Here is a 22,662-nt window from a genome sequence, read left to right as displayed (position 1 = left end):
TTTCATCAGCTTCGTTTTTAAAAAAGTAAAAACAAACAGGTGAAATTAATTTTAACAGTTTATTTAATCCAGTATAAATATTTCCACATATAATCAGTATTAAACTGTTAATGAAATACTTTACTTTTTCTTTGTACTAAGTCTTCTAAATCCCATATTTTACATTTATAGCACATCTTAATTTCTGTGCATCAGAAATACTTGAACTCTATTTAGGTTTCATAACATTGGCAATTGGAAAAGTAGATTCACATACCCAAGTTGTTCCAAATATACTTTCAAGTTTTCCAATAACTGAGTTAAGTATTGTTTTTTAAATTTAATTAAAATTTAAAATTCAGTTCTTTAGTCACATGTGGCCAGTGGCTACTGTATTGGACAGTGAAGGCAGATATAGACAGTAGTTGAAGCCTCGCATGTAGTAGATCTGTCCCTAGGAGAATGTAGTGAGAATGGCTGGCACCTTGGGAAATAAGTTCCTGTGGGAATGTGGGCAAAGAAAGAGGAAACAGTAAAGGGGACAGCAGAAAGTAGTAGTAGTAAATGAGCAAAGAGAAGTGTCAGAAAAGTAGGCAGCAGATCAGCAGAGAGAAGGGTCACAGGAACTAACGAGAAAAGAGACTTTGAAGAAGGGAATGGTCAACAAATGTTAACTGTCTGGTAAGGTTGAGATGAGAAAGGAGCCAGTTGAATTTGGTGATTCAGAAGGCCCTTGGTAACCTTAGCAAGGTCAGTTTCAGTGGAGTGGCGGAGGCAGCAGCCAGGTGACAGTGGGTTAAGAAATGGGGATTGAGAAAAGGGAATTGGTAAGTGTAGAGGACTTATGGGGTCCTTGAGACGCTTTCTGTTTTGTTCTGTGTTTTGAAGGGAGACTTGAGCGTGTTTCCATGCTGAGCTAAGACCCAAAGAAGAGGGAAAGGTGGGGCTTGAGGAGAGTGGAGGAAAGTTGCAGTAACTGCTAAAGGGATTGGGAGAAAGAAAATGAATAGAAACGTCTCGTGGGGTTGTGAAGCATCTTGGGCAGCAGTGTTTGGGTTGGATGCTCTAGGTCTGTTGTGGCATCAGACTGCATCAAACTGATTGGCTGCCATGTTTGGAGAGGGGGAGGAGGCACAGTGCTCCAGGTAGTGGAACCAGTATTGCTAAGGGAGGGGGTGGGACTGTCTAAAAAGTAGTTCTGGAATCAGGGAACAGCAAGCATATGGCTAGAGTCCATGATACAGAGGGAGGAGGTGATCCTGAGGAGCTTGGTGGGTACCTAATTGATATAAAAGGAGTATGTTATGTATTAAGAAAGGTTGTCTGAGGTACAGGGTTGGGTTGAGAAAAGTTGTAGACTTGGAAGGCTCTGGCCCTGGCTCTATTTCTGTGACATCTTCCCCATTCTGAGTCTGGGTCTTTATCTGTAAAATGAGAGGGTTGCCTCTCTCAGGTGCTTCCTCTTTTGAGGTTCTAGAATGTTTCTTCTTGGTTTTCAGTTGGACCAAGCTGACAGAAAGATTCTTCAAGAATACACCTTGGCCTGAGGCTGAAGCCATTGCTCCACAAGTTGGCAACGGTAGGTGTGAGCTCTTTCTGTCCTGTATGCTGGATGGGATTCTATGACTGGGCGTCATGGGAAAGCTCGATGATCTGTGTCTGTTTTGCTCACCATTTTGTTTCGCCAGGGCTTGGTACATGGTAGACCCTTAGTAGATAACTTGTTGAATGAAGGCTGAATAAATGAAGAGGACAGATCTCTCATGTAGCGAAAGCTGAAACCCAGATCTTTGTCCTGACTTGTTTCCATTTCCGTCTAATTTCAGGGTTCATTACAGTCACTCTGGAATGGGCTCTCTAGCCTCCTCCTACCTTTCACTTTCTGATGGTATCTTTTATATATGCTGTGAAGTAGGAGGATCCAGCTTCATTCTTTTGCATGTGGATATCCAGCTGTCCCATCACCAATTTTTGAAAAGACCAATCGTCCCACATTGAGTTTTCTTGGCACCCTGTCGAAATTGGTTATCATGTAAATGTAAGGGTTTATTTCTGGCCTCTCAGTTTGACTCCATTGGTTTGTGTCTATCCTTATGCTTATACCACAGTGTCTTGAGTATTGTAGCTTTGTAGTAAGTTTTGGAATTGGGACATTTAAGTCCTCCAACTTTGTTCTTCTTTTTCAAGATTGTTTTGGTTCTTCAGAGTCCCTTGGATTTCCATGTGAATTTTAGGATCAGCTTGTCAATTTCTGCAGAGAAGCCAGCTGAGATTTTAATAGGGATGGCATTGAATTTGAAGACCAATTTGGGGGAGGATTGCCATCTTAACATTAAGTCCAGTCCTTGGACACAGGATGTCTTTCCATTCATTTAGGTCTTCAGTTTTTGTCAACAATGTTTCATAGTTTTCAGTGTACAAGTCTTTTGTTATAGCTAGCGTTTTTGAACACTTATTATTAGTATCATCATCATTACGTAGGTGTAGAACTCATTCCGAAAGAAATGTTACGTTGCTCAGACTTTATTCTATGTTTAATATAGAGCCTATATTATAGAGCCTATTTGCCTATAAAGAATGTAATCTCATGTATATTAAGAACAATAGGAGTCCCATGATACGTATTTTTAAACAGGTAAGGATTCACAGGACTCTTGGTATAAAAGGAGATTTGGTATAAAAATCCCCTTCCCACTTCCTTCCCTGAGTTTTCAGTTTCTCTCTCTGGTGCCATCTAGTGTTAGCATTTTCTTGTTTATTCTTGCTTTTTACTCTATGCGTACATAAGCAAATAGGAATTACCAATAGGGCGGCATAGAAGGGGAAGTCTGCATTCTTAAGAGAGTACGTTCTTTAATAGTTAAAGCAGGGCCGGCCCCGTGGCTTAGCGGTTAAGTGCGTGCACTCCGCTACTGGCGGCCCGGGTTCATATCCGGGCACGCACGGACGCACTGCCTCTCCGGCCATGCTGAGGCCGTGTCCCACATACAGCAACTAGATGATGCGCATCTATGACATACAACTATCTACTGGGGCTTTGGGGAAAAAAAGGAGGAGGATTGGCAGTGGATGTTGGCTCAGAGCCGGTCTCCCTCAGCAAAAAAAAAAGAGGAGGATTAGCATGGACGTTAGCTCAGGGCTGATCTTCCTCACACACACACAAAAAAAACCAAAAAAAGTAAAGCAGATGTACAGTGTATGTTTGATAGGCCATAAGTCAGGTTTTTTTTTTTTTCTTTTTTGGTGAGGAAGATCGGCCCTGAGCTAACATCTGCCAATCCTCTTTTTGCTGAGGGAGACTGGCCGTGGGCTAACATCCCTGCCCATCTTCTTCCACTTGATATGGGACGCCGCCACAGCGTGGCTTGCCAAGTGGTGCGTCCGTGCGCGCCCGGGATCCGAACCGGTGAACCCCAGGCCGCCGCAGCGGAGCACGCGCACTTAACTGCTTGCGCCACTGGGCCGACCCCAAGTCAGCCTTTTTAGTTTAAGCCAAATCAGTTTTGAACCCGAATAGTTACCGCATATACCTCAATATTTGAAAATCTCTTGTCAAAGTATACAAACTCTGCACAAGTTTTGTTAGATTTAGATCTAAGTAGTTCATGTTTTTTGGTGCTATTGTAGATGGTGGTAGTTTCTGTTCCTTTTTTACATAGACTAATTGCCCCTTTCTTTACCTTTTTAAAAATTTATTATATTTTCAGAGAGTATTCTGCATCTCTGGGATTCCCAAGGCCACCCCCAGGTTTGATGATTTGCTAGGAGGACTCACAGGACTCAGTGTGTAGTTGTACCCACAGCATTTACAGCAAAAGGATACAGAGCAAAATCAACAAAGGGCAAAGGCGCCTGTGACGAAGTCCAGAGGAAACCAGGCGCAAGTTTCCAACAGTCCTCTCCCGTGGAGTCTCATGGGATGCACTTAATTCCTCGAGCGAGGAATTGTGGCAACATGTGTGAAAAGTTGTCTACCAGAGAGGCTTATTACAGACTCAGTGTCCAGGGCTTTTGTTGGGGGCTAGTCATGTAGGCACACCCTTTGGCTAGCATGTACCGAAATTCTAGACTGCCAGAACGAAAGCAGGTGTTCAGTGTAAGTCATACGTTTGCACAAACAGTTTTGGCACAGCAGAACACCCTTATCAGGGTGGTGGGAACCCTCTTGAGATCTAGGTTCCCAGATGCCAGCCAAGGACCAACTTTACTAGCAGGCCTTTCCAAGAACAGCAGTCTCAGACCTGCTTTGTCAACTCTTTTCTGCGTAACATCAATACCCAAAGAGCTTTTTTTCCCCCCTTCTTTCTTTTTAATGGTTGTATTGTATCAGTGGGCTAAATTTCTTAAAATAGGATTTCTGTGTCAAAGATACCCATGTATTTGCAATTTTGATAGTGTCAAATTGCGTTCTATGGAGCATATTACTATTTATTTATATGCTGGTTTATTTAAGAAACTGTATGGCAAAAATCTCTAAACGGTGTAGGGAAATGACTCTGAATGAGATTAAGATGAGGCTGAGAGAGTAAAATGAGAAATGAATTTTTTTGTTGCACATATTCTTGGGGTAAAAGCGTTAGAGTTTCGATGTTGTTTAGTCTCTGAAATTGTGTTTATTGCTTTACTCCCCTCAAAGGGCTAGAACTTCCAGGAGACGCTAGTTTTATGGGTTACTAAAGCACTCCTCTGCCATCTCTTTCAGATGCTGTCTTCTTGATTTTGTACAAAGAATTATACTACAGGCACATATATGCCAAAGTCAGTGTGAGTATCTAAATGTTGCTGGCAGTTTTTTAAACTCTGTGTTATTTTTGTCCCTGGGACACAATCATTAGTTTGCATTGGTTTGGTGCCTAAGAGTGGTTGGCATGTTTTCTGAGCATTCTTTTAAGGAACGATGGAGGGAATGATTGAACCCAGAAAGCTGGGTATCTGTTCCAGACAAACTGGAACACTGCATAGCCTGTCCGTCGTTTTTAATCTCTGGATCCCCACAGTTCTCCTTGACTGGACACTTACCACATGCACTGGGTTGCAGGCTGCGTCCTAGTAGTGTGTTCCCAGGCACCTTCTGCTGCCTCTGCCTGGGCTGCCTTTGCTTTTTCCCTTCAGTGCATTGCCACTGAGCCTCCTGCCCTCTGAAACGTACATGAAACTGTCACTATTTGCCAGACACAGTGCTAGCACTTGGCACACATCTACACATCTCTAATCCTCACAGTGATCCTGCAAAGTAGGCAAACCAGGGTGTATAGAGGTTGCTTTTTCTCACATTCACGCAACTAGTAAGGGGCAAAACTCGTTGAACCCAGGCCGGTCTTACTGTGACACTGTTGTTCTTTCTACCACGTTCCCTCAACTTTGGGTATTTGCTCGATTTTTCTCTTCCTGATTTCTGAATTTTAAGAGTGCCCTAAGTCTCTTGAAATACCATCTGTACTATTTATATACCCCAATGACTTAATAATCTCTATCTTTAGGTCCAGTCTCTCCAAATCCAGACTTGTGTAGCCAACAGCCTGCTCGCCATCTCCACTTGGCTGTCTCATAAGTCATCTGTAGTTTAATATGCCCCAAACTGAACTCTTGTTTTCCCTCTAAACCTGTTCCTCATCTCAGTAGATGATATCACCACTCACCCAGTTCCTTGGACTGAAAACCTTGGCATCGTTCTTGACTTTTCTCTCACTTAACTTCCAGCCTTGCAGCAAATCCTATTCAGCTCTAGCTTCAACATAGTTCTTGAAACCAGCCACTTCTCACCACCACTACTGCTGCTACTCCGGTTCAAGGCTTTATCATCTCTTGCCTGAACTACTGCATAGCCGCTCACCTGGTGTCAGTTTCCATTTCTGTCCACTTAAGTTTATTCTCAATCTAGTGACCAACATGAGCCCTTTGAAACATAGTCTCATCAGGTCACTCCCTTCCTCACAATCCTATCATGACTTCCCATCATACTTAGAATAAAATCCCAAATCTTGGTCATGGTCCTGCTTGATCTGACCCCTGACTCCTTTCCCCTCTTGTTTCCTACAACTCTCTCTCCTTCTCTGGGCTCCTCGCCATGCTCTGTGGCACTTCAGAGCACGTAGCACTAGCTGACATTGTGTTGTTTCTTTGGTTTTTGTTTACTTCCCCTCCTAGAGGGTAATCTCCACCAGGGCATGGGCTTGATCTTGTTCACTACTGTCATCCAGTGCCTCATCTTTGATGGTGACGCATTAATTGTTGGAGCGTGTGTGTGCATGTGTACATAAAGGAAACTGGCACCACAATTTTAAGAGTATTTCCACTTCAGAAGTTCCCAGTTTCTCACACTTACTCACCTCTCATCCTCCTGAGGACCACTTGACCTGACTAGAGCGCCTGCCTTGGCACAGGAGCCACCATCAGTGGTGGTAGCCAGAGGAGTTCCTGCTGCTAAGGTAGTGAGGGGCCACGTTTTTCTGGCATCCCAGTGAGGTCTCTGATTATCTCTTTACTCTGATAGAAAGAGTCCCTCCTACCATTGATGCTATGGCTCAGGTACTTTGTGGGCTAGGCTGAGAATCTAGCAGCCTGTATAACATGGCTTCTTTGGGGATGCCATGGCATCGGAACCCATGGTATAGCTGGTTTCTCTAGTCTTCCCTTTGGTCTGTAGATGAAGATTCAGCAAAAGTTTATTGACCCCATAACCTCTTTGCTGGGTACCAGAGGGGGCACTTTCACATACATGACCAATTTTAAAACCCCAGGGGGAGATTTTTCATCGAAAGAGCATTTACTGGGCCGGTCCCTTGGCTTAGCGGTTAAGTGCGCGCGCTCCGCTACTGGCGCCCCGGGTTTGGACCCCGGGCGCACACTGACACACCGCTTGTCTGGCCATGCTGAGGCAGCGTCCCACATACAGCAACTAGAAGGATGTGCAGCTATGACATACAACTATCTACTGGGGCTTTGGGGAAAAAAAAAGGAGGAGGATTGGCAATAGATGTTAGCTCAGAGCCGGCCTTCCTCAGCAAAAAGGAGGATTAGCACGGATGTTAGCTCAGGGCTGATCTTCCTCACAAAAAAAAATAAAATAAAAAAGTGGCTGCACCATTTAAAAAAAAAAAGAGCATTTACTATATTAGGCATTTAAACTACATAGTCTTATTTTACAGAAAGATTAAATGCCTTGTAAGAGCCCCACAGTTAGTAAGCTGTGGGGCTAAATCTCCAAGGCACTGTTCTTCCCATTCCATCACAAATACATCATTGATCATGTTGTTCCCCAGCTCAGGAACCTTCAGTCATTCTCAGGTGCCAGCAACATAAAGTTTAGATCGGGGGTCAGCAGCCTTCTATGTAAAGGGCCAGATTGTAAGTATTTTTGGCTTTGAGGGCTATAATGATCTCTGTTGAATCTATTCAACTATGCCTTTGTAGCAGCCGTAGACAATGAGTATGCATGGCTGAGTTCCTGTTATTTTTTTTTTTTTTTTTTTTTTTTTGCTGAGGAAGATTAGCCCTGAGCTAACATCTGTTGCAGTCTTCCTCTACTTTATATGTGGGTCGCTGCCCCAGCATCACTGATGAGTGGTGTAGGTCTGTGCCTGGGATTCAAACCTGGGAACCCAGGCCACCAAAGTGTAACATGCAGAACTTAACCACTATGCCATGTGGCTGGCCCCTCCACAAGTGTTGGTGGATTTGCTGACCCCCTGGACTAGATTCTTGTTTGGCACTGCAAGACCTCTGCATTCCTGGCCTGTGTAGCCCAGTGTAGTGTTGTCTGCTTTTACCCCCCAACCTTGAAGTGCCGTGATTTTGGCTCTCTGCCTTTGTTAGTACTGTTTTTCCTGAAACACCTTCCCCTCTCTCTGTTTCGCTGGATCTGCATGGCTGTTCTCTGACTGTCGGTTAAGGTTGTTGCCATAAAACCTGACTGTTGTGGTCAGGCATTCAGTGCCCCTTTGAACTGCTGTAGCGCTTACTGTCTTGCCTCTCACTTGAGTACTCTTTGCCTACTAAGAAGAGAGCAGACGTCAATTCTCAGGTATTTGTTTCACTTGTCATGGTAGGCCATGAGTAAAACATTTTTTTTTTTAGTTGAAGTATAATTGACATAAAATATCCTGTTAGTTTCAGGTGTACATCATAGTGATTTGATATTTATATACATGATGAAATGACCACCACAATAAGTCTAGTTACCAACTGTCACCATAAAAATACATTTAAATTAAATATTTGTGTCCTGATGTCTCTGTTCTCTTTACAGGGAGGACCCTCCTTGGAACAGAGGTTTGAATCTTATTACAACTACTGCAATCTCTTCAACTACATTCTTAGTGAGTCTGAGGTTTGGCCAAGGGGGTGGGGGTGAGGTTATTGTGAGGTCTAGTATTGGCCTCCAGTTCTTTTTAGCAGGATTTTAATATGCAGGTGGGAAGAGGGGAAATCTTATGATTCATAGTCCTTTTAAGAGAGAACTTACAGAGTGTGTTCTGCAGCCTGACTGAATGGGCATAGTCACTGCTCTGAGTCTGACTTTTCTGTGATCTTCACAGATGCTGATGGTCCTGCTCCCCTTGAACTACCCAACCAGTGGCTCTGGGATATCATCGATGAGTTCATCTATCAGGTATCTGGCCAGCCTTGGCCTAATTTGAAGTAACTGGTCCAAACAAGCAGCAGCTATTACCATTGTTTGTGTTGTTAAAAAGATGCATGGTGGGCTGGCCCCGTAGCTTAGCGGTTAAGTGCGCGCGTTCTGCTACTGGTGGCCCTGGTTCGGATCCTGGGCGCACACCGACACACCGCTTGTCTGGCCATGCTGAGGCCGCGTCCCACATAGAGCAACTAGAAGGATGTGCAACGATGACATACAACTGTCTACTGGGGCTTTGGGGATAAAAAGGAGGAGGATTGGCAATAGATGTTAGCTCAGAGCCGGTCTTCCTCAGCAAAAAGAGGAGGATTAGCATGGATGTTAGCTCAGGGCTGATCTTCCTCACCAAAAAAAAAAAAAAGATGCATGGTATAAAAATGTCAGCATCGCCGGCCCCATGTCTGGTGGTTAAGTTTGGTGTGCTCCACTTTGGTGGCCCGGGTTCAGTTTCCAGGCGTGGACCTACACCACTCGTTGGCGGCCGTGCTGCAGTGGTGACCCACATACAAAGTAAAGGATGGTTGGCACAGATGTTAGGTCAGGGCAAATCTTCCTCAGAAAAAAAAAATTCCCCATCATAGTGTAAATATCCCATGGTGGTGAACTCCTATGTCGTGGTTTTCTGAAGAGTCTGTGAGGCCTAAGAGAGTTGAACTCCTGACTTTCACCAAGTTCTTACCTGACCTTGAAAGGTGGTCTGGCAGGAAGAACAGAGGCTTCACAGGCTTTGGAGTCAGGTAGAAGTGGGTGCTAGTCTGGGGGCTGCCACCAGACTATGTGTAACAGTGACATTATTTAAGCTTTCTGAGCCTCACTTTCCTCACCTACAAAACAAGAATGTTCTGTATCTCGATGGTGATAGTGGTTACCTGAGTATGTCCTAGTTCAGAGTAAAGTAGAACGTTATTGTCAGAACGGAAATAGCGCCTACCTCGGGGTGATATTAAGATTTCCACTAAGAACCCTGCCAGATGTAAAGTGCAGCAGCTGTGTAGCCTGGGGGTAAACGTTCAGGTCTTGCTGTCCTCTAGCCCTGGACTTTGGGCAGATTACCTATGCACACTGTTCCTTGGTTTCTCTGAAACAGGGATGATGGGGAAGATTCCCAGGGTACTACATAGGGAGTGCTTAGTGCAGTGCCTGTCACAGAATGATTGCGCGGGAGATAGTGCCTGCTTGTTAGGGTGGTCAATATCATCATCCTTGTTCTCTACCTTCTTTTAGCCTGGTTTTACTCTTATATAATATAGACTGAAAACCATAAAATAGTTAAATTTGGAAAAATTCATTTTCCGTGTGTTTTAGGGGGATAGTATATCTCTCTGTGGGTATTTCAGGAGAAGTCAGTTTCTGAATAAAACCATTTGAGTTCCATGGACCAGAGAGACTTTGTGAATACAGAGTGCTGATAAATTGTGATTGGTGAGCTGAGGAAACCTTCCTGGGCTCTTTGAGAAAGGCTTCCTGCTCAAGATGGGGCTTCACTGCCGTTGTGCAGCGAGGGCCACAAACCACCCTGGCCTTGTTTGCTCTCTGCTCCTGGGCTTGTGTCAGCCTCTCTGTTAGGAGATTGGCAGTCTTGTCGACTCACAGCAAGTCGAGGAGGATCATCTGTGCTAAGATTCTTCATCCTCCTTAAGGTAATCATCATTCCCTGCATTTAGCTGGTGTTCTCTTATTAAGGGGCTTAAAGTGCTCTCACTTCTCACAAAGACTGGCCATTGAGGGCCAGGTAGATGCCACGGGGTGAGTGCCTCTTCCCCGCCACTCTCTTTCACTTACTTTTATTGATACAAGTAATATATGAATGTGTTATTACTGATGAAAAGTTTTTTTCTTTTTCAAACTGCAGGTAAAGTGAAAGTGTCTTCTTTCCTTGCCATTGCAGAGGCATCATTGTCTGGAAAGATAGGCACCACGTTAGTGTTTCTCAGGCATTTACATAAATGTGTACATATAAAAATAGCTCATTTGAAAAGTGATATCATACTACGTTGTGTAATTTGTTGTGACTTGGAACACTTACCATGTCTGCGTAGAGGATCTGCCTTGTTCTTTTGTGCCGTGTACATGATATGGATGTACTGCTCTTGTGGTGCCGAACATTTGGGTTTTCAGTGTTCACTATTACAAATAGTGAATCAGTGGGTATCCTTGTATGTGTTACACGTAGGTATATCTCTAGGGATCACTAGAATTGCTGGTTGAAAGATATTTGCTTTATAAGATTTTTTAAATCAGCTTTATAGAGTCATAATTTGCATATAATAAAATATATTAATTTTAAGTGTATAGTTGATGAGATTTGACAAATGTATACACTACCACAATCAAGATATAGAACATTTCAATCACTTTGCATTTAATAAATAGTAATACTGCCCTCCCAAAAGGCTGTATCAAATTATACTACTACCAGCAGCGTTTGAGAGCAAGTTTTCTGTACTGTATGTCATCGGTATGTCTGATTTAAGAAATGGTAATCTCATTTTAATTTACGTTTTTCTGGTAACTGAAGAGATTAAGCATTTTCCCTGTTAATTGACTGAAGTGATCATCAGTATCCTTTGCCCATTTTTCTGTTGGATTATCTTGTTCTTATTGACTTAGGAGAATTCCTTCTATATTCTGGATACTATTCTTTGTTCATTGTCAGTTTGGAAACTTTTTCTTCTGTACTCTTAGAGGAAGATGATATTTAGAGTTGAAGAGCAATCTTAGGTCATTTAGGATCTGGATTCTAGGTCACTGGTTTTCTTTTCTTTTTTTTTTTTTTTTTTGTGAGGAAGATCAGCCCTGAGCTAACATCCATGCTAATCCTCCTCTTTTTGCTGAGGAAGACCGGCTCTGAGCTAACATCTATTGCCAATCCTCCTCCCTTTTTTCACCCAAATCCCCAGTAGATAGTTGTATGTCATAGTTGCACATCCTTCTAGTTGCTGTACGTGGGACGCGGCCTCAGCATGGCTGGACAAGCCGTGCCTTGGTGTGCGCCCGGGATATGAACCCGGGCCACCACTAGCAGAGTGCATGCACTTAACTGCTAAGCCACGGGGCTGGCCCAGCTAGGTTACTTGTTTTCAAACCTGTGTGTGTACCAGTATCAGCCAAGGAGCTTTTTAAAAATTCTGATTGAGTAGGTAGGTAGGTCTCTTGTGCTCTTCTCTGGGTGACTGATGGAGCCAGCCTGACACTGGTCCCAGATAAAACCACGGTCCCCCCAGAATACCTGTGTTATGTCCCCTATATGTGCCTTACACTTGGCCAGGCGCTGTGGTTAGTACAGAGGTGACTCAGGTGAATTGATGGTCAACTCTGGAAGGGAAGACAGACACAGATACCTGTGCCATCTCCACTGTGTCGTTATTCATAATCTTGACGCTGGCATGGCAAAGCCAATATGAATAGATTTGTTACAAGCCACCTGATTCTGGCGGCCAAGTTGACTGCATTGTGAAGCCCAGAGACGTTAAGTGACTTTAGGCTGTGTTTGACTCCAAATTGAATGCTTTTTCCAAAAACTACCTCTCACAGATTTTTACTTAGCTGTGGAATAAGGAACATATTCAGTAATGAACAAAATTCACAGCTTAATGAAAGATAAATGCACAGCGTTGTGCACTTGGGCTGGCACTGGGTTTGGCATCTGCTGCATCTTTCCCTTCTTCCTCAACAGTTCCAGTCATTCAGTCAGTACCGCTGTAAGACTGCCAAGAAGTCAGAGGAGGAGATTGACTTTCTCCGTTCCAATCCCAAAATCTGGAATGTTCACAGCGTCCTCAATGTCCTTCACTCCCTGGTAGACAAGTCCAACATCAACCGGCAGTTGGAGGTGTACACAAGCGGAGGTGAGTGCTGCTTGCCGTCTGTTCCAAATGAATAGAGACTGCAGGTAGTGCAGAGGAGTTATCGTCTCTTAGGCTGCTCCTCTTTGGTGTTTGGGTGTGAACAGTGGCCAAGGGCTGATGTTGGGGGCTACTGGGCTTGGCATTCTGTTGGCTGACTGACAGAACCAGCATTTCCTGGGGTCTGCATTTGTAAATATTTCTACCGTGTCTCCAAGGCCTTTGTTTAGATAAGCACTTCTCAAACTTCTTGGTGTCAAGACCACATTACACTCTTAAAAGATTGAAAATCACAGTTTATTGATATAAAAAATTTTTCAGTGAGAAGATTGGCATTTTTGCAAATCTCTTTAGTATCTGAATTCATAGAAGAGAGCTGGATTCTCATCCTGCTGCTTCATTCAGTCTGATGCAATATGCTGTTTTGGTTGAAGTAGTTAAGAGAAATCTGGCCTTACAGATACTTAGTCGGGAAAGGGAGGAGTATCTTAACAGCCTTCTCAGGTAGTACGGCTATTCTTTGATACTACATCAAAACTGGACAAGTGGTAGTTTCTTCCGGGTTGGTTGCAGTAAGGAATCCGAAACCTTTTCAGTGAGCTTTTACTTTGTTATACAGTCATGCACCGCTTAACGACGGGAATCCATTCTGTGAGAAATGCGTCGTGCGAACTTCATAGTGTGTACTTACACAAACCTAGATGGTGTAGCCTACTACACACCTAGGCTCTGTGGTGTTGATCTTGTGGGACCACTGTCATATACGTGGTCCATCGTTGACTGAAACATCGTTGTGCAGCGCATGGTTTATTGGTCTTCCCTGCAGCTTGAATGTATCTTTTACCCATGCATGATGTTGTAAGATATTGGTTAGCTGAGTTATAAAGATTTTCTTTTTTTTTTTTTTTGTGAGGAACATCAGCTCTGAGCTAACATCCGTGCTAATCCTCCTCTTTTTTTGCTGAGGAAGACTGGCTCTGAGCTAACATCTATTGCCAATCCTCCTCATTTTTTTTGCCCCCAAAGCCCCAAGATTTTCTAAATATTGACATTTTATTATACAGTTTTAAAAAAACACATCTGTTACTTTTGCCATCAACCTCATTAGATAAGTCTTTATTTAGAAGCCTCTGAGCTCATAGTGGCAGATACATATTTTATAAACTTCTGATTTTTGCTTAAAAGCTCAAATTTTCATTGGCAGCAAACTATCAGTTTTCTTTATTGAAGTGTAACAGGCTCACTTCATTCATCTGTGAGGAAATGTCTGGTTAAATCTAAATAACTGTCATTTGTGTGTCAGTCATTCTTTCAAGTAAAAATATTGTTTTGTGAAAAAACTGGCTGGTTCTTTTACTGCAAGTGTGTGTGGTGAAGAATACACTGACTGCTAGTATAGTTTGATGCCGCTGCCTGATTTATGCTCAGTTGTCAGTAGTTCTGCCTACTGTTGTTTTTGCACCATCAGTGCACGTGTCAACTGAGTGAGAAAGGCAAATAGCATGTTAGTCTTATTAGGAAAATAGCTTTGACTTCGTGGATTTCCTGAAAGGAGGGGCCTTGGTGAGTAACTGTTACTGATAAGGCCCTCTCATGTTCTCAAGTGTGTTGGAAATGTCGACAGAATCAATAATCATTCTATTGCAAAAGAAAAGAAGAGAGTTTTAGTCAAGGCTTACTGAGGACTATAGCCCAGGAGTCCCAGCCTTCACAAGGGAAGAATGCGCTCCAGAGAAGAGCAGTTTCCGGCACAGTTACGTACCTTTGACGTACCATTTCAGAACAAAGATACGTCATCAAGTGTGACGGCGGTACATTCCTTCAAGGGTTCAGGGAGAAGTTTGTTAGACTAGCGCATGCCCAGCATTCCTTCAGCATGAGCCTGGTGCCATAGGGAGGGAGGCGTTGATCCTGTCTTCAAAGAGGACTTTCCCTACTGCAGGTTAAAGCAGATGGACAGTGTTTGACAGGTCGTAAGGTAGGCTTCTTTGTTTAAATAAGGTTCAGGCCAAATTGGGTTCAAACCAGAATGGCTTCCCCATATACTTGAAAATATAAAAATTTTTCTTTTTTTTTTTTTTTTAAGATTTTATTTATTTTTTTATTTATTTTTCCCCCCAAAGCCCCAGTAGATAGTTGTATGTCATAGCTGCACATCCCTCTAGTTGCTGTATGTGGGACGCGGCCTCAGCATGGCCGGAGAAGTGGCGCGTCGATGCAGTTAAGCTAAGCCACGGGGCCAGCCCTAAAAATTTTTCTTGTGTCAAGACCCCCCCAAAAAAGCTGTCATCCTCCACGCAACTGTTGGTAAATGTAAGATCTGCTTAAGGCCAGCCATGCTGTTTCTTGGTGTTCCTTCAGAGGCGGAGTTGTTCCCTATTGCAGGAAGCTGTGGAGCCTGGTAGCCCACAGAGTTTACTGAGTGAGTTTATTTGCCGTCCTTCACCTGCCCCTGCTGAGCGTTCACAGTGTCTCTCTCTCTCAGGCGACCCTGAGAGCGTGGCTGGGGAGTATGGACGGCACTCCCTCTACAAGATGCTTGGCTACTTCAGCCTGGTGGGGCTTCTGCGTCTGCACTCCCTGCTGGGGGATTACTACCAGGCCATCAAGGTGCTGGAGAATATCGAACTGAACAAGAAGGTAATTCCCAGTCCCCGCCCGCCTTCCCAGAGCCAGCAAGTCTGTCTGCTTCTAGAGAAACTCTGACCTATTAGGACAGATTTCAGGGAGGAGAAGGAGGATGCTTCCCCAGGCCAGTTGAAAATTGAAAAGAGAACTGGAGAAGCCACTGCAGTGAGAATCTGAACTGGACGAGGGGTGTCTCTCTGGTGCTTAATAATACTTAACATATTCAGCAGTCATTTGATTCTGTTTTCAAAACAGAGTGATAATGGCAGATTTTTACATTCAAGTTTCACTGGTCTTAAAGAATTAACAGATGACTTAATTATAAGATGGTAATGATATGATTAGCTGTGGTTGTTTTTCCTAGCCACAGACAGATGGCTACCTTTTTGTCTGACATGTGTCTGTCTGTCTTTCTGTCTTATCTATCTATTCCTTTATAGTGCTTATTTGAAAAAGAAAGTAGAAAGCAAGGAGGAATACAAAACTGAGGTGTGGAAGGTTTTAGAGCTGAGAGACTTGAGGGTCACTTGTCACCTTTAGGGTCACCTGCCATGGAGGCCTGGGGTCACATAGCTTAATTGGTGAACCATAGGATTTGCACTCAAAGCCCCTGACTCCAGAGCCGGGCCTTCCTCTGCATGGGTCAGGGCCTCTGCAGGGGAGCTCAGTGCTTTCACCCCAGCTGACACTAGGCCCTGCCAGCTTTCAGACCCCATCTGGGGTGAATTGGTCTGTTGGTCTGGGGACTCATGGATGCTTCCCCCACCTCCTTCCACAGAGCATGTATTCCCGTGTGCCCGAGTGCCAGGTCACCACGTACTATTACGTGGGTTTTGCATACTTGATGATGCGTCGCTACCAGGATGCCATCCGGGTCTTTGCCAACATCCTCCTCTACATCCAGAGGACCAAGAGCATGTTCCAGAGGACCACATACAAGTATGAGATGGTAAGGGGGCCTCTGACCAGCTGACCCCTTGACACCTATGACAACAGTTTTCAGTACACACCATCCAAAATTTTGCTATTTTGTATGCCTTTTCAACACCGTGATTTCTTAATGGCTGGCGTACTCTTAAGAGTTTGTTTCGTTATGCCTGTTACCTCAGAGATCGTTAACACCTTGACAGTTGACAATAAGGACAGTATCTTTTGTTTCACTTTTATCCGCCAACAGTGCCTACATTTATTTATTCAGCAGTGATTTTCTGAGTGTTCACTGGGCTGTGGGTGTTTAAAAATGAGTTAGATGTGGGTATTGTCCTCAAGCTTTGCCATGGAGCAAGATGGGTCTAAGACGTGTGTAGGAGGAGGTTTTTAGGCAGAGCAAAGGTGTTGAGACTTGGAACTACGGTGATGTAGCAGCACAATAAACCGTTTTGGCTGGAGGGCAGGAGAGTAGTTGAGTTGGGGTGTGAGATTCTGGGGTAACCTTCATTACCCAGCTAAGGTATTGAGGTGCTATCAAAGGTTTCTGGGTGACTTGATCATAACTGGTGTGGCAGGATTGACCTGCCAGTGATGTGTGGGGTGAACTGGAGAGACTGGGACAGAGATACTGGTAAAGAATCCAGGAGACAACTAAGGAGGACCTGGAACTAGGCCAGAAGTTCAGTAGAGCTAGACGGAGGATTGGGAGAGACGTTGGGAAAGTTAACTGGCTGGGGTAAGACAAAGGGAGAAGTCGGATCTGTGCAGAGTACTTGGGAGGACAGTGGGGCCGCGTTGGCAGTGGGAACCTCAGAAGGTCCTTTTCATTTGAGCCTGTGCGCATCTCTCTCCCCACCCCCAGATTAACAAGCAGAATGAGCAGATGCACGCGCTGCTGGCCATCGCCCTCACCATGTACCCCATGCGTATAGACGAGAGCATTCACCTCCAGCTGCGGGAGAAGTACGGGGACAAGATGCTCCGCATGCAGAAGGGTGACCCACAGGTCTACGAGGAGCTTTTCAGCTACTCCTGCCCCAAATTCCTGTCGCCTGTAGTGCCCAATTACGACCACGTGCACCCCAACTACCACAAGGAGCCCTTCTTGCAGCAGCTGAAGGTGTTTTCCGATGAAGTGCAGCAGCAGGCCCAGCTCTCGACCATCCGCAGCTTCCTCAAGCTCTACACCACCATGCCTGTGGCCAAGCTGGCTGGCTTCCTCGACCTCACAGAGCAGGAGTTCCGGATCCAGCTGCTTGTCTTCAAACACAAGATGAAGAACCTGGTGTGGACCAGTGGCATCTCCGCCCTAGACGGCGAGTTTCAGTCAGCCTCTGAGGTTGACTTCTACATCGATAAGGTATGGCTGCCCCCTGGGCTGGGTGCTGTGGGGCGCTCTCTGCTCACCCATTCAGCAATAAATATTGATTAAGTGCCACTGTCTTCTGATCACTCTTCTGGGCCTTTGGGATACATCAGTGAACAAAATCAAAGATTTCTGCTCTTGTGCTGATATTCTAGTGTAAAAAAAATAGACAATAAACATTATAATTAAGCGAATTGTGTAGTAGGTTAGAAGTTGCCAAGTGGTAGGGAGTAAGGGTAGTGGTGGTGGAAGACACAGGTTGTAGTACTGTATAAGGTGCTCGGAATGGGTTTTATTGAGAAAGTGAAATTTAAGCTAAGACTTGAAAGAGGTTAGGAAATTAGCCAAGCAGATATCTGGAGGAAGAGAGTTCTAGGCAGAGGGAGCAGTTAGAGCAAAGGCCCTGGGGCGGGAGCAAACCCAGTATGTTCAAGGGACAGTTGGAGTGTGGCTGGAGTGGCCTGAGAGTGGTGGCTGTGGCAGGAGATGGGGTTGGAGGAGAAAGCAGAGGGTGCTTTGTAGACTGTTGGAAGTGCTTTGGCGAGTGGAAGCCATTGTCCTGACTTGTTCCACCCTGGATTAGTCCTGCCTGCTTTTGAATTTCATATAATGGAATTGCCCAGTTTGTGCTCTTTTCGTGTCTGGCTTCTTTTGTTCAGCATTATATTTGAGAGAGTCACCGTCCACCATCGTCATGTATAGCAGTTCATTCATGCCTGCTGCTCTGTGATAGTCCAGCAGCTACCACGGTGATTGACTCCAGTTTTTCCAGTCTTACGTTGATGGGCATTTGGGTGGTTTTTGGCTATTACAGAAAATACACATATGTTTTTATAGAGTGGCTGTCAATGGTCCATTTACGTTTTGGGGGTTTTTTGTTTGTTTTTTGGTGAGGAAGATTGGCCGTGAGCTAACATCTGTTGCCAGTCTTCCTCTTTTTGCTGAGGAAGATTAGCCCTGAGCTAATATTTGTGCCCATCTTCCTCTATTTTGTATATGGGACGCCGCCAGTGTGGCTTGATGAGCGGTGCATAGGTCTGCATCCGGGATCGAAACCTGCGAACCCCGTGCGGCCGATGCAGAGCGCACGAACTTAACCACTATGCCACTGGGCCAGCCCTAAGTTTTTTTTTTAAGTGATATATTTACATATTCTTGTGTATGCAAAGAGTTACTTCTGGAAGGATGCACAAGCAGCATGGCAGTGGTTTCCTCTCAGGAGAGAGGCGGGTTGAGGAGCAGTGTTGTCACTGTTGGGATCTTAATTTCAAGTTGGACATTTTAATCTCTTAATGAGATTTTTTAAAGAACTAAGTTGTTTTGTTAATGAGTTTTTTCAGACTTAAAATATGCTAGACTTCTAGAATTGTTCTTTGCATTAAATATCACGTCCCCTCTTTGTTTCCCCCACGTACGTATACTGAGAAGTGAAAAAAACGTTCTACTCAGACATATTTGGAACCCTGATATGGACTTACAGCAGTCTGTTAAAATCAGTAGACTGGATCTTTCACCTCTCATATTCTTGGTATCTCTTAGATATTGTTTCTTCTCTATTCTCCGCCTTCTGGAGTTCTTATTTGATATATGTTAGACCTCACTCTGTCCTCCATGTCTCTTAAACCCGTCTTCCATCGTTTTGTCTCCTCCACTATGGATAATTTTCTTTTGATCCTTCATTCTATCCCTAATTAATCTCTTCAGCTCTATTTCTTGCTTTCTGTAATTTTTTTTTACTCATGGTGCAGTGTTTCCTTGTGTGCTTGGTTATTTTTGTACTACATGTGGTTCATTGTTCTTGAGAAACTGCTGGCATTCTTTGAAGCCTAGGATGAAGATTCATTCTTCTGGGGGGTTTGCTTTTGCCCCTTCAAGCTGGCTGGGGCTATTATTGCTCTGGGACCACCATGGACTGAGCCCACAGCCTGAGGTCCCCTGGACCAGCCAGGTGATAAGCTCAGGCTACGGATTGTCAGAAGAATCCCCTTGTGTTTATAAGGTCTCAGGGATGGGTCTCTTTTTCTTTTATATCCCCCTCCCCCTTGGCAGCCTTTGCTTGGTGTCACGAGTTGGATGGCAGTTCACTTCTGGTTCACCTTTAGCTTGAGGGGATGGCCCTTTGGGACCTCAGCATTACAAGGAGAGTCTTCTGTTAGACTGGCCCTGGCTCAGGGCAGAGGAGGCTTTGCTTAGAATGATTTCTGTTTTCTCTTAAATAGTTCTTTTTTCAGCTCTTTGATGCTATAAGGAGATTTTTTTAAATTATCCTGCGTTTTTAGTTGTTTTCAGGAAGTGTGTTGGTCTAAACATAATACTTTTTTGACTGGTTTTTTTAGATGTAATTTGCATAACAAACCATACCATTTGAAGGGTACAGTTCTGTGATTATTAGTATATTCACAGCGTTGTGCCACCATCTCCACTATCTAATTCCACTCCAGAAAGAAACTCCTTACCCATTAGCAGTCATTCCCAATCCCCACTTTCCCCCAATCACTGGCAAACCACTAATCTGCTTTCTGTCGCTGTAGATTTGTTTATTCTTGACATTTCATATAAATGGAACCATAAAATATGTGGCCTTTTCTGTTGAACTTCTTTCACTGAGCATGTTTTCAAGTTTCATCCAGGTTGTAGCAGGTATCAGTACTTTATTCCTTTTTATGGCTGAATAATATTCCACTGCATGGATACACCACGTTTTGTTGATCCATTCATTAGTTGCTAGATAGTTGAGTTGTTTTCACTTTTTGGCTATTAGGGATAATGCTGCTGTGAATATTTGTGTATAAGTCTTTATGTGACCATACTCTCTTGGGTATATACTTGATGGTAGAATTGCTCGGTCAGTTGGGTACTTTGTTTTTGAAAGCTCGTCTGGCTAAACGGAGTACTCATTTAGAGTTTATGGTTTTTGGAAGACTTGGTGTTTGGCAGAACTTAGCTGTCTCTGACATGAACAGACTCACTGAAAGTAGAAACACGTCAGTAGTGGATGTTTTTCAATGTTGTTTAAAAACATGCTTTTAAAAATCAAACAAAACTGTCTCTCCTGCAGTATCACGTTAACCACCTAAAGTCCTTTGGAGTTTCTTCTAGATGCCTGACACATACACATTCTTTGGCGGTATCAGTAACCTGCTACACCCCTCTGTCATCGCTTAGTGACCCAGCTGAACTAGTCCTAACTCCGGATAGTCTTTAATAAAACACTTCTCAAGAATTAGCAATTTGGTTATTAAAAATAAAACTTTGTTATCAGGTTATATTCAGGTTAAATTAATAATATGTTAAAATATTAATAATATGATTTAAAGTCCTTGAGTCAAAAAGTTTTTAATTGTGTGTTTTTGTTGTTATCATTGTTCCTCTTACTGGTTCAAGTTCATCTTTGGCAAAATGCTGCTTTCTGGGTTTTTTGGCTTTTCTTTTTTCATCCTTGACGTAAAAAAATCGTTATCAAAGAGATTCAGAAAGTTCTTGAGTCTTAACCTAGAATGTGTAGGAATTTACAAGCAAAGTGGTGTTCAACAAAATATTTTGAGCTAAAAAACAAAATTTAAAATCTAGACGAATTTGCAATTTTACCAACAGTGTACGAGAATAAAATGCTGTTTTAAATGTTTATTGCTGGGCCGGCCCCGTGGCTCAGTGGTTAAGTGTGCATGCTCCGCTGCTGGTGGCCCGGGTTCGGATCCCGGGCGCGCACTGACGCACCGCTTCTCCAGCCATGCTGAGGCCGCGTCCCACATACAGCAACTAGAAGGATGTGCAGCTATGACATACAATTATCTACTGGGGCTTGGGGGGGGCGAGGGATAAATAAATAAATAAATAAATAAATGTTTATTGCCAAGAGATTCATATTCGTTGAAAAGACTAGAGAATAAAAGTAAATGAGTTAACAAGAAGAAAATGAAAATCAGCCATCTAGAAAGAAAGAAATTAACTGGTAATGCTCTTCCAGAGGGTTTCTTCCCCCCCTTTGCTTTTGAAAAGCACTGTAGAGGTTTATCTAGCTCTTTGTGGCATGGTTATTTGCAAGTTCGAAAGTGGCTCCACCTCACTTCTCTGACTCTGCTTTTCCCGCAGGACATGATCCACATCGCAGACACCAAGGTCGCCAGGCGCTATGGGGATTTCTTCATCCGGCAGATTCACAAATTTGAGGAGGTGAGAGAGGTCTGAGACAGTGGTATGTGGGCTGGGCATAGAGGTTAGGAACTGGATAGGGAGTTTTACATTTTTTATTTCTCGTTTCTGTTTTCAAGAAAGCCTGAAATTGGCCCTTTAAGTTTCTGAGCTAGACTGGCTGGCTGCTTGGGGTTTGGGGAGTGGGGTTGGGCTTCTTGGAGTTGCTGTGTCAGCCTTCTCTGGAGCATCTCTTTCCAAGATCTCCCTCTGCGGGTGGCCAGCTCTCCTCTCCGTCCCTGGCATTTCCTAATATGGGTGGATTCACTGCCTGCTCTTATCCGTCCCTCCCTGTTTGGCACTTATTCTCCAGCTTAGACAGGTCTGACCAGTTCCTGCAGGCAGAGGACAGGAAGCTCTGTTTTGACAGATTCGGTGCGTTCAGCATCGTGACCTAGGAGAGGGCTCGTGGGTCAGGCCAAACACACAAGGGTGTGGGTCTCTTTGTGGCCATAGCCGGAGCCGCTGTGTCCTGGTGCTTTGAGGCCTCCAGCAGAGGTCACTGCTATGCTGTGTCCATGCCACCAGGCTCCTCCTGCAAGATGATAGCACAGCCCTGGTGTGTCTGGCCGCTCTGAATCCCTTTCCTGTCTGTAGAATGGGTGGGGCCCTATAGAGTGTGTGCGTGCTGAGTGTGAAGGGCAGGTAGAAGGACCATCTGCATGAAGTGTGGGGGCCAGATGAATGTCGGGTGGAGGACCTAACTGGGTCTTGACGCACGCATGGTATACACTCGTGGCCACATCAGAGACTCCTTCCCTGACATCAGGGCGGCCGGCGAGTCTTGAGCTGGTGATCGTGCACCCCGGAGGAAAACGTTTGGTGAAAACCCCATGTCAAACTTTGCTTTTCTTTCTCTTCTAGCTCAATCGAACCCTGAAGAAGATGGGACAGAGACCCTGAGTGCATTCACACTTGCATTAGACAGGAACCTATTTTGATGTCATTGTAGGCAGAGAGTGTTTTTACCACTATGAAGCCTTTGCCTAGCTCAGCCATCAGCCAGTCCACTGAGTTGGAGTTTGTTTGAATCAAGGACTGAAATGTTTTAAATTGGTCTCAGTAAAGGATCTTCTTTGCGGCCA

At 44.2% G+C, this 22,662-nt stretch overlaps 1 protein-coding gene across 1 annotated transcript in view; it reads left to right on the top strand.

The window, feature by feature from the left end:
• EIF3L (eukaryotic translation initiation factor 3 subunit L) overlaps positions 1 to 22,662 on the top strand; it is a 26,175-nt gene extending 3,513 nt beyond the window's left edge. Inside the window, exons 4-13 of the mRNA XM_004437840.3 lie at positions 1,479 to 1,558; positions 4,682 to 4,743; positions 8,228 to 8,297; positions 8,517 to 8,590; positions 12,294 to 12,465; positions 14,948 to 15,102; positions 15,869 to 16,039; positions 16,883 to 17,380; positions 21,479 to 21,559; positions 22,442 to 22,662. Of these exons, the coding sequence (XP_004437897.1) occupies positions 1,479 to 1,558; positions 4,682 to 4,743; positions 8,228 to 8,297; positions 8,517 to 8,590; positions 12,294 to 12,465; positions 14,948 to 15,102; positions 15,869 to 16,039; positions 16,883 to 17,380; positions 21,479 to 21,559; positions 22,442 to 22,480 (1,402 nt within the window). The 3' untranslated portion in view covers positions 22,481 to 22,662. The remainder of the gene's footprint in view (positions 1 to 1,478; positions 1,559 to 4,681; positions 4,744 to 8,227; positions 8,298 to 8,516; positions 8,591 to 12,293; positions 12,466 to 14,947; positions 15,103 to 15,868; positions 16,040 to 16,882; positions 17,381 to 21,478; positions 21,560 to 22,441) is intronic.

The sequence above is a fragment of the Ceratotherium simum genome, chromosome 25, assembly GCF_057802395.1.
Source record: "Ceratotherium simum simum isolate JZ-2026a chromosome 25, ASM5780239v1, whole genome shotgun sequence".
Lineage (NCBI taxonomy): Eukaryota > Metazoa > Chordata > Mammalia > Perissodactyla > Rhinocerotidae > Ceratotherium > Ceratotherium simum.
Note: the sequence above shows the minus strand (reverse complement) of the source record. Positions and strands in the feature narration are given on the sequence as shown.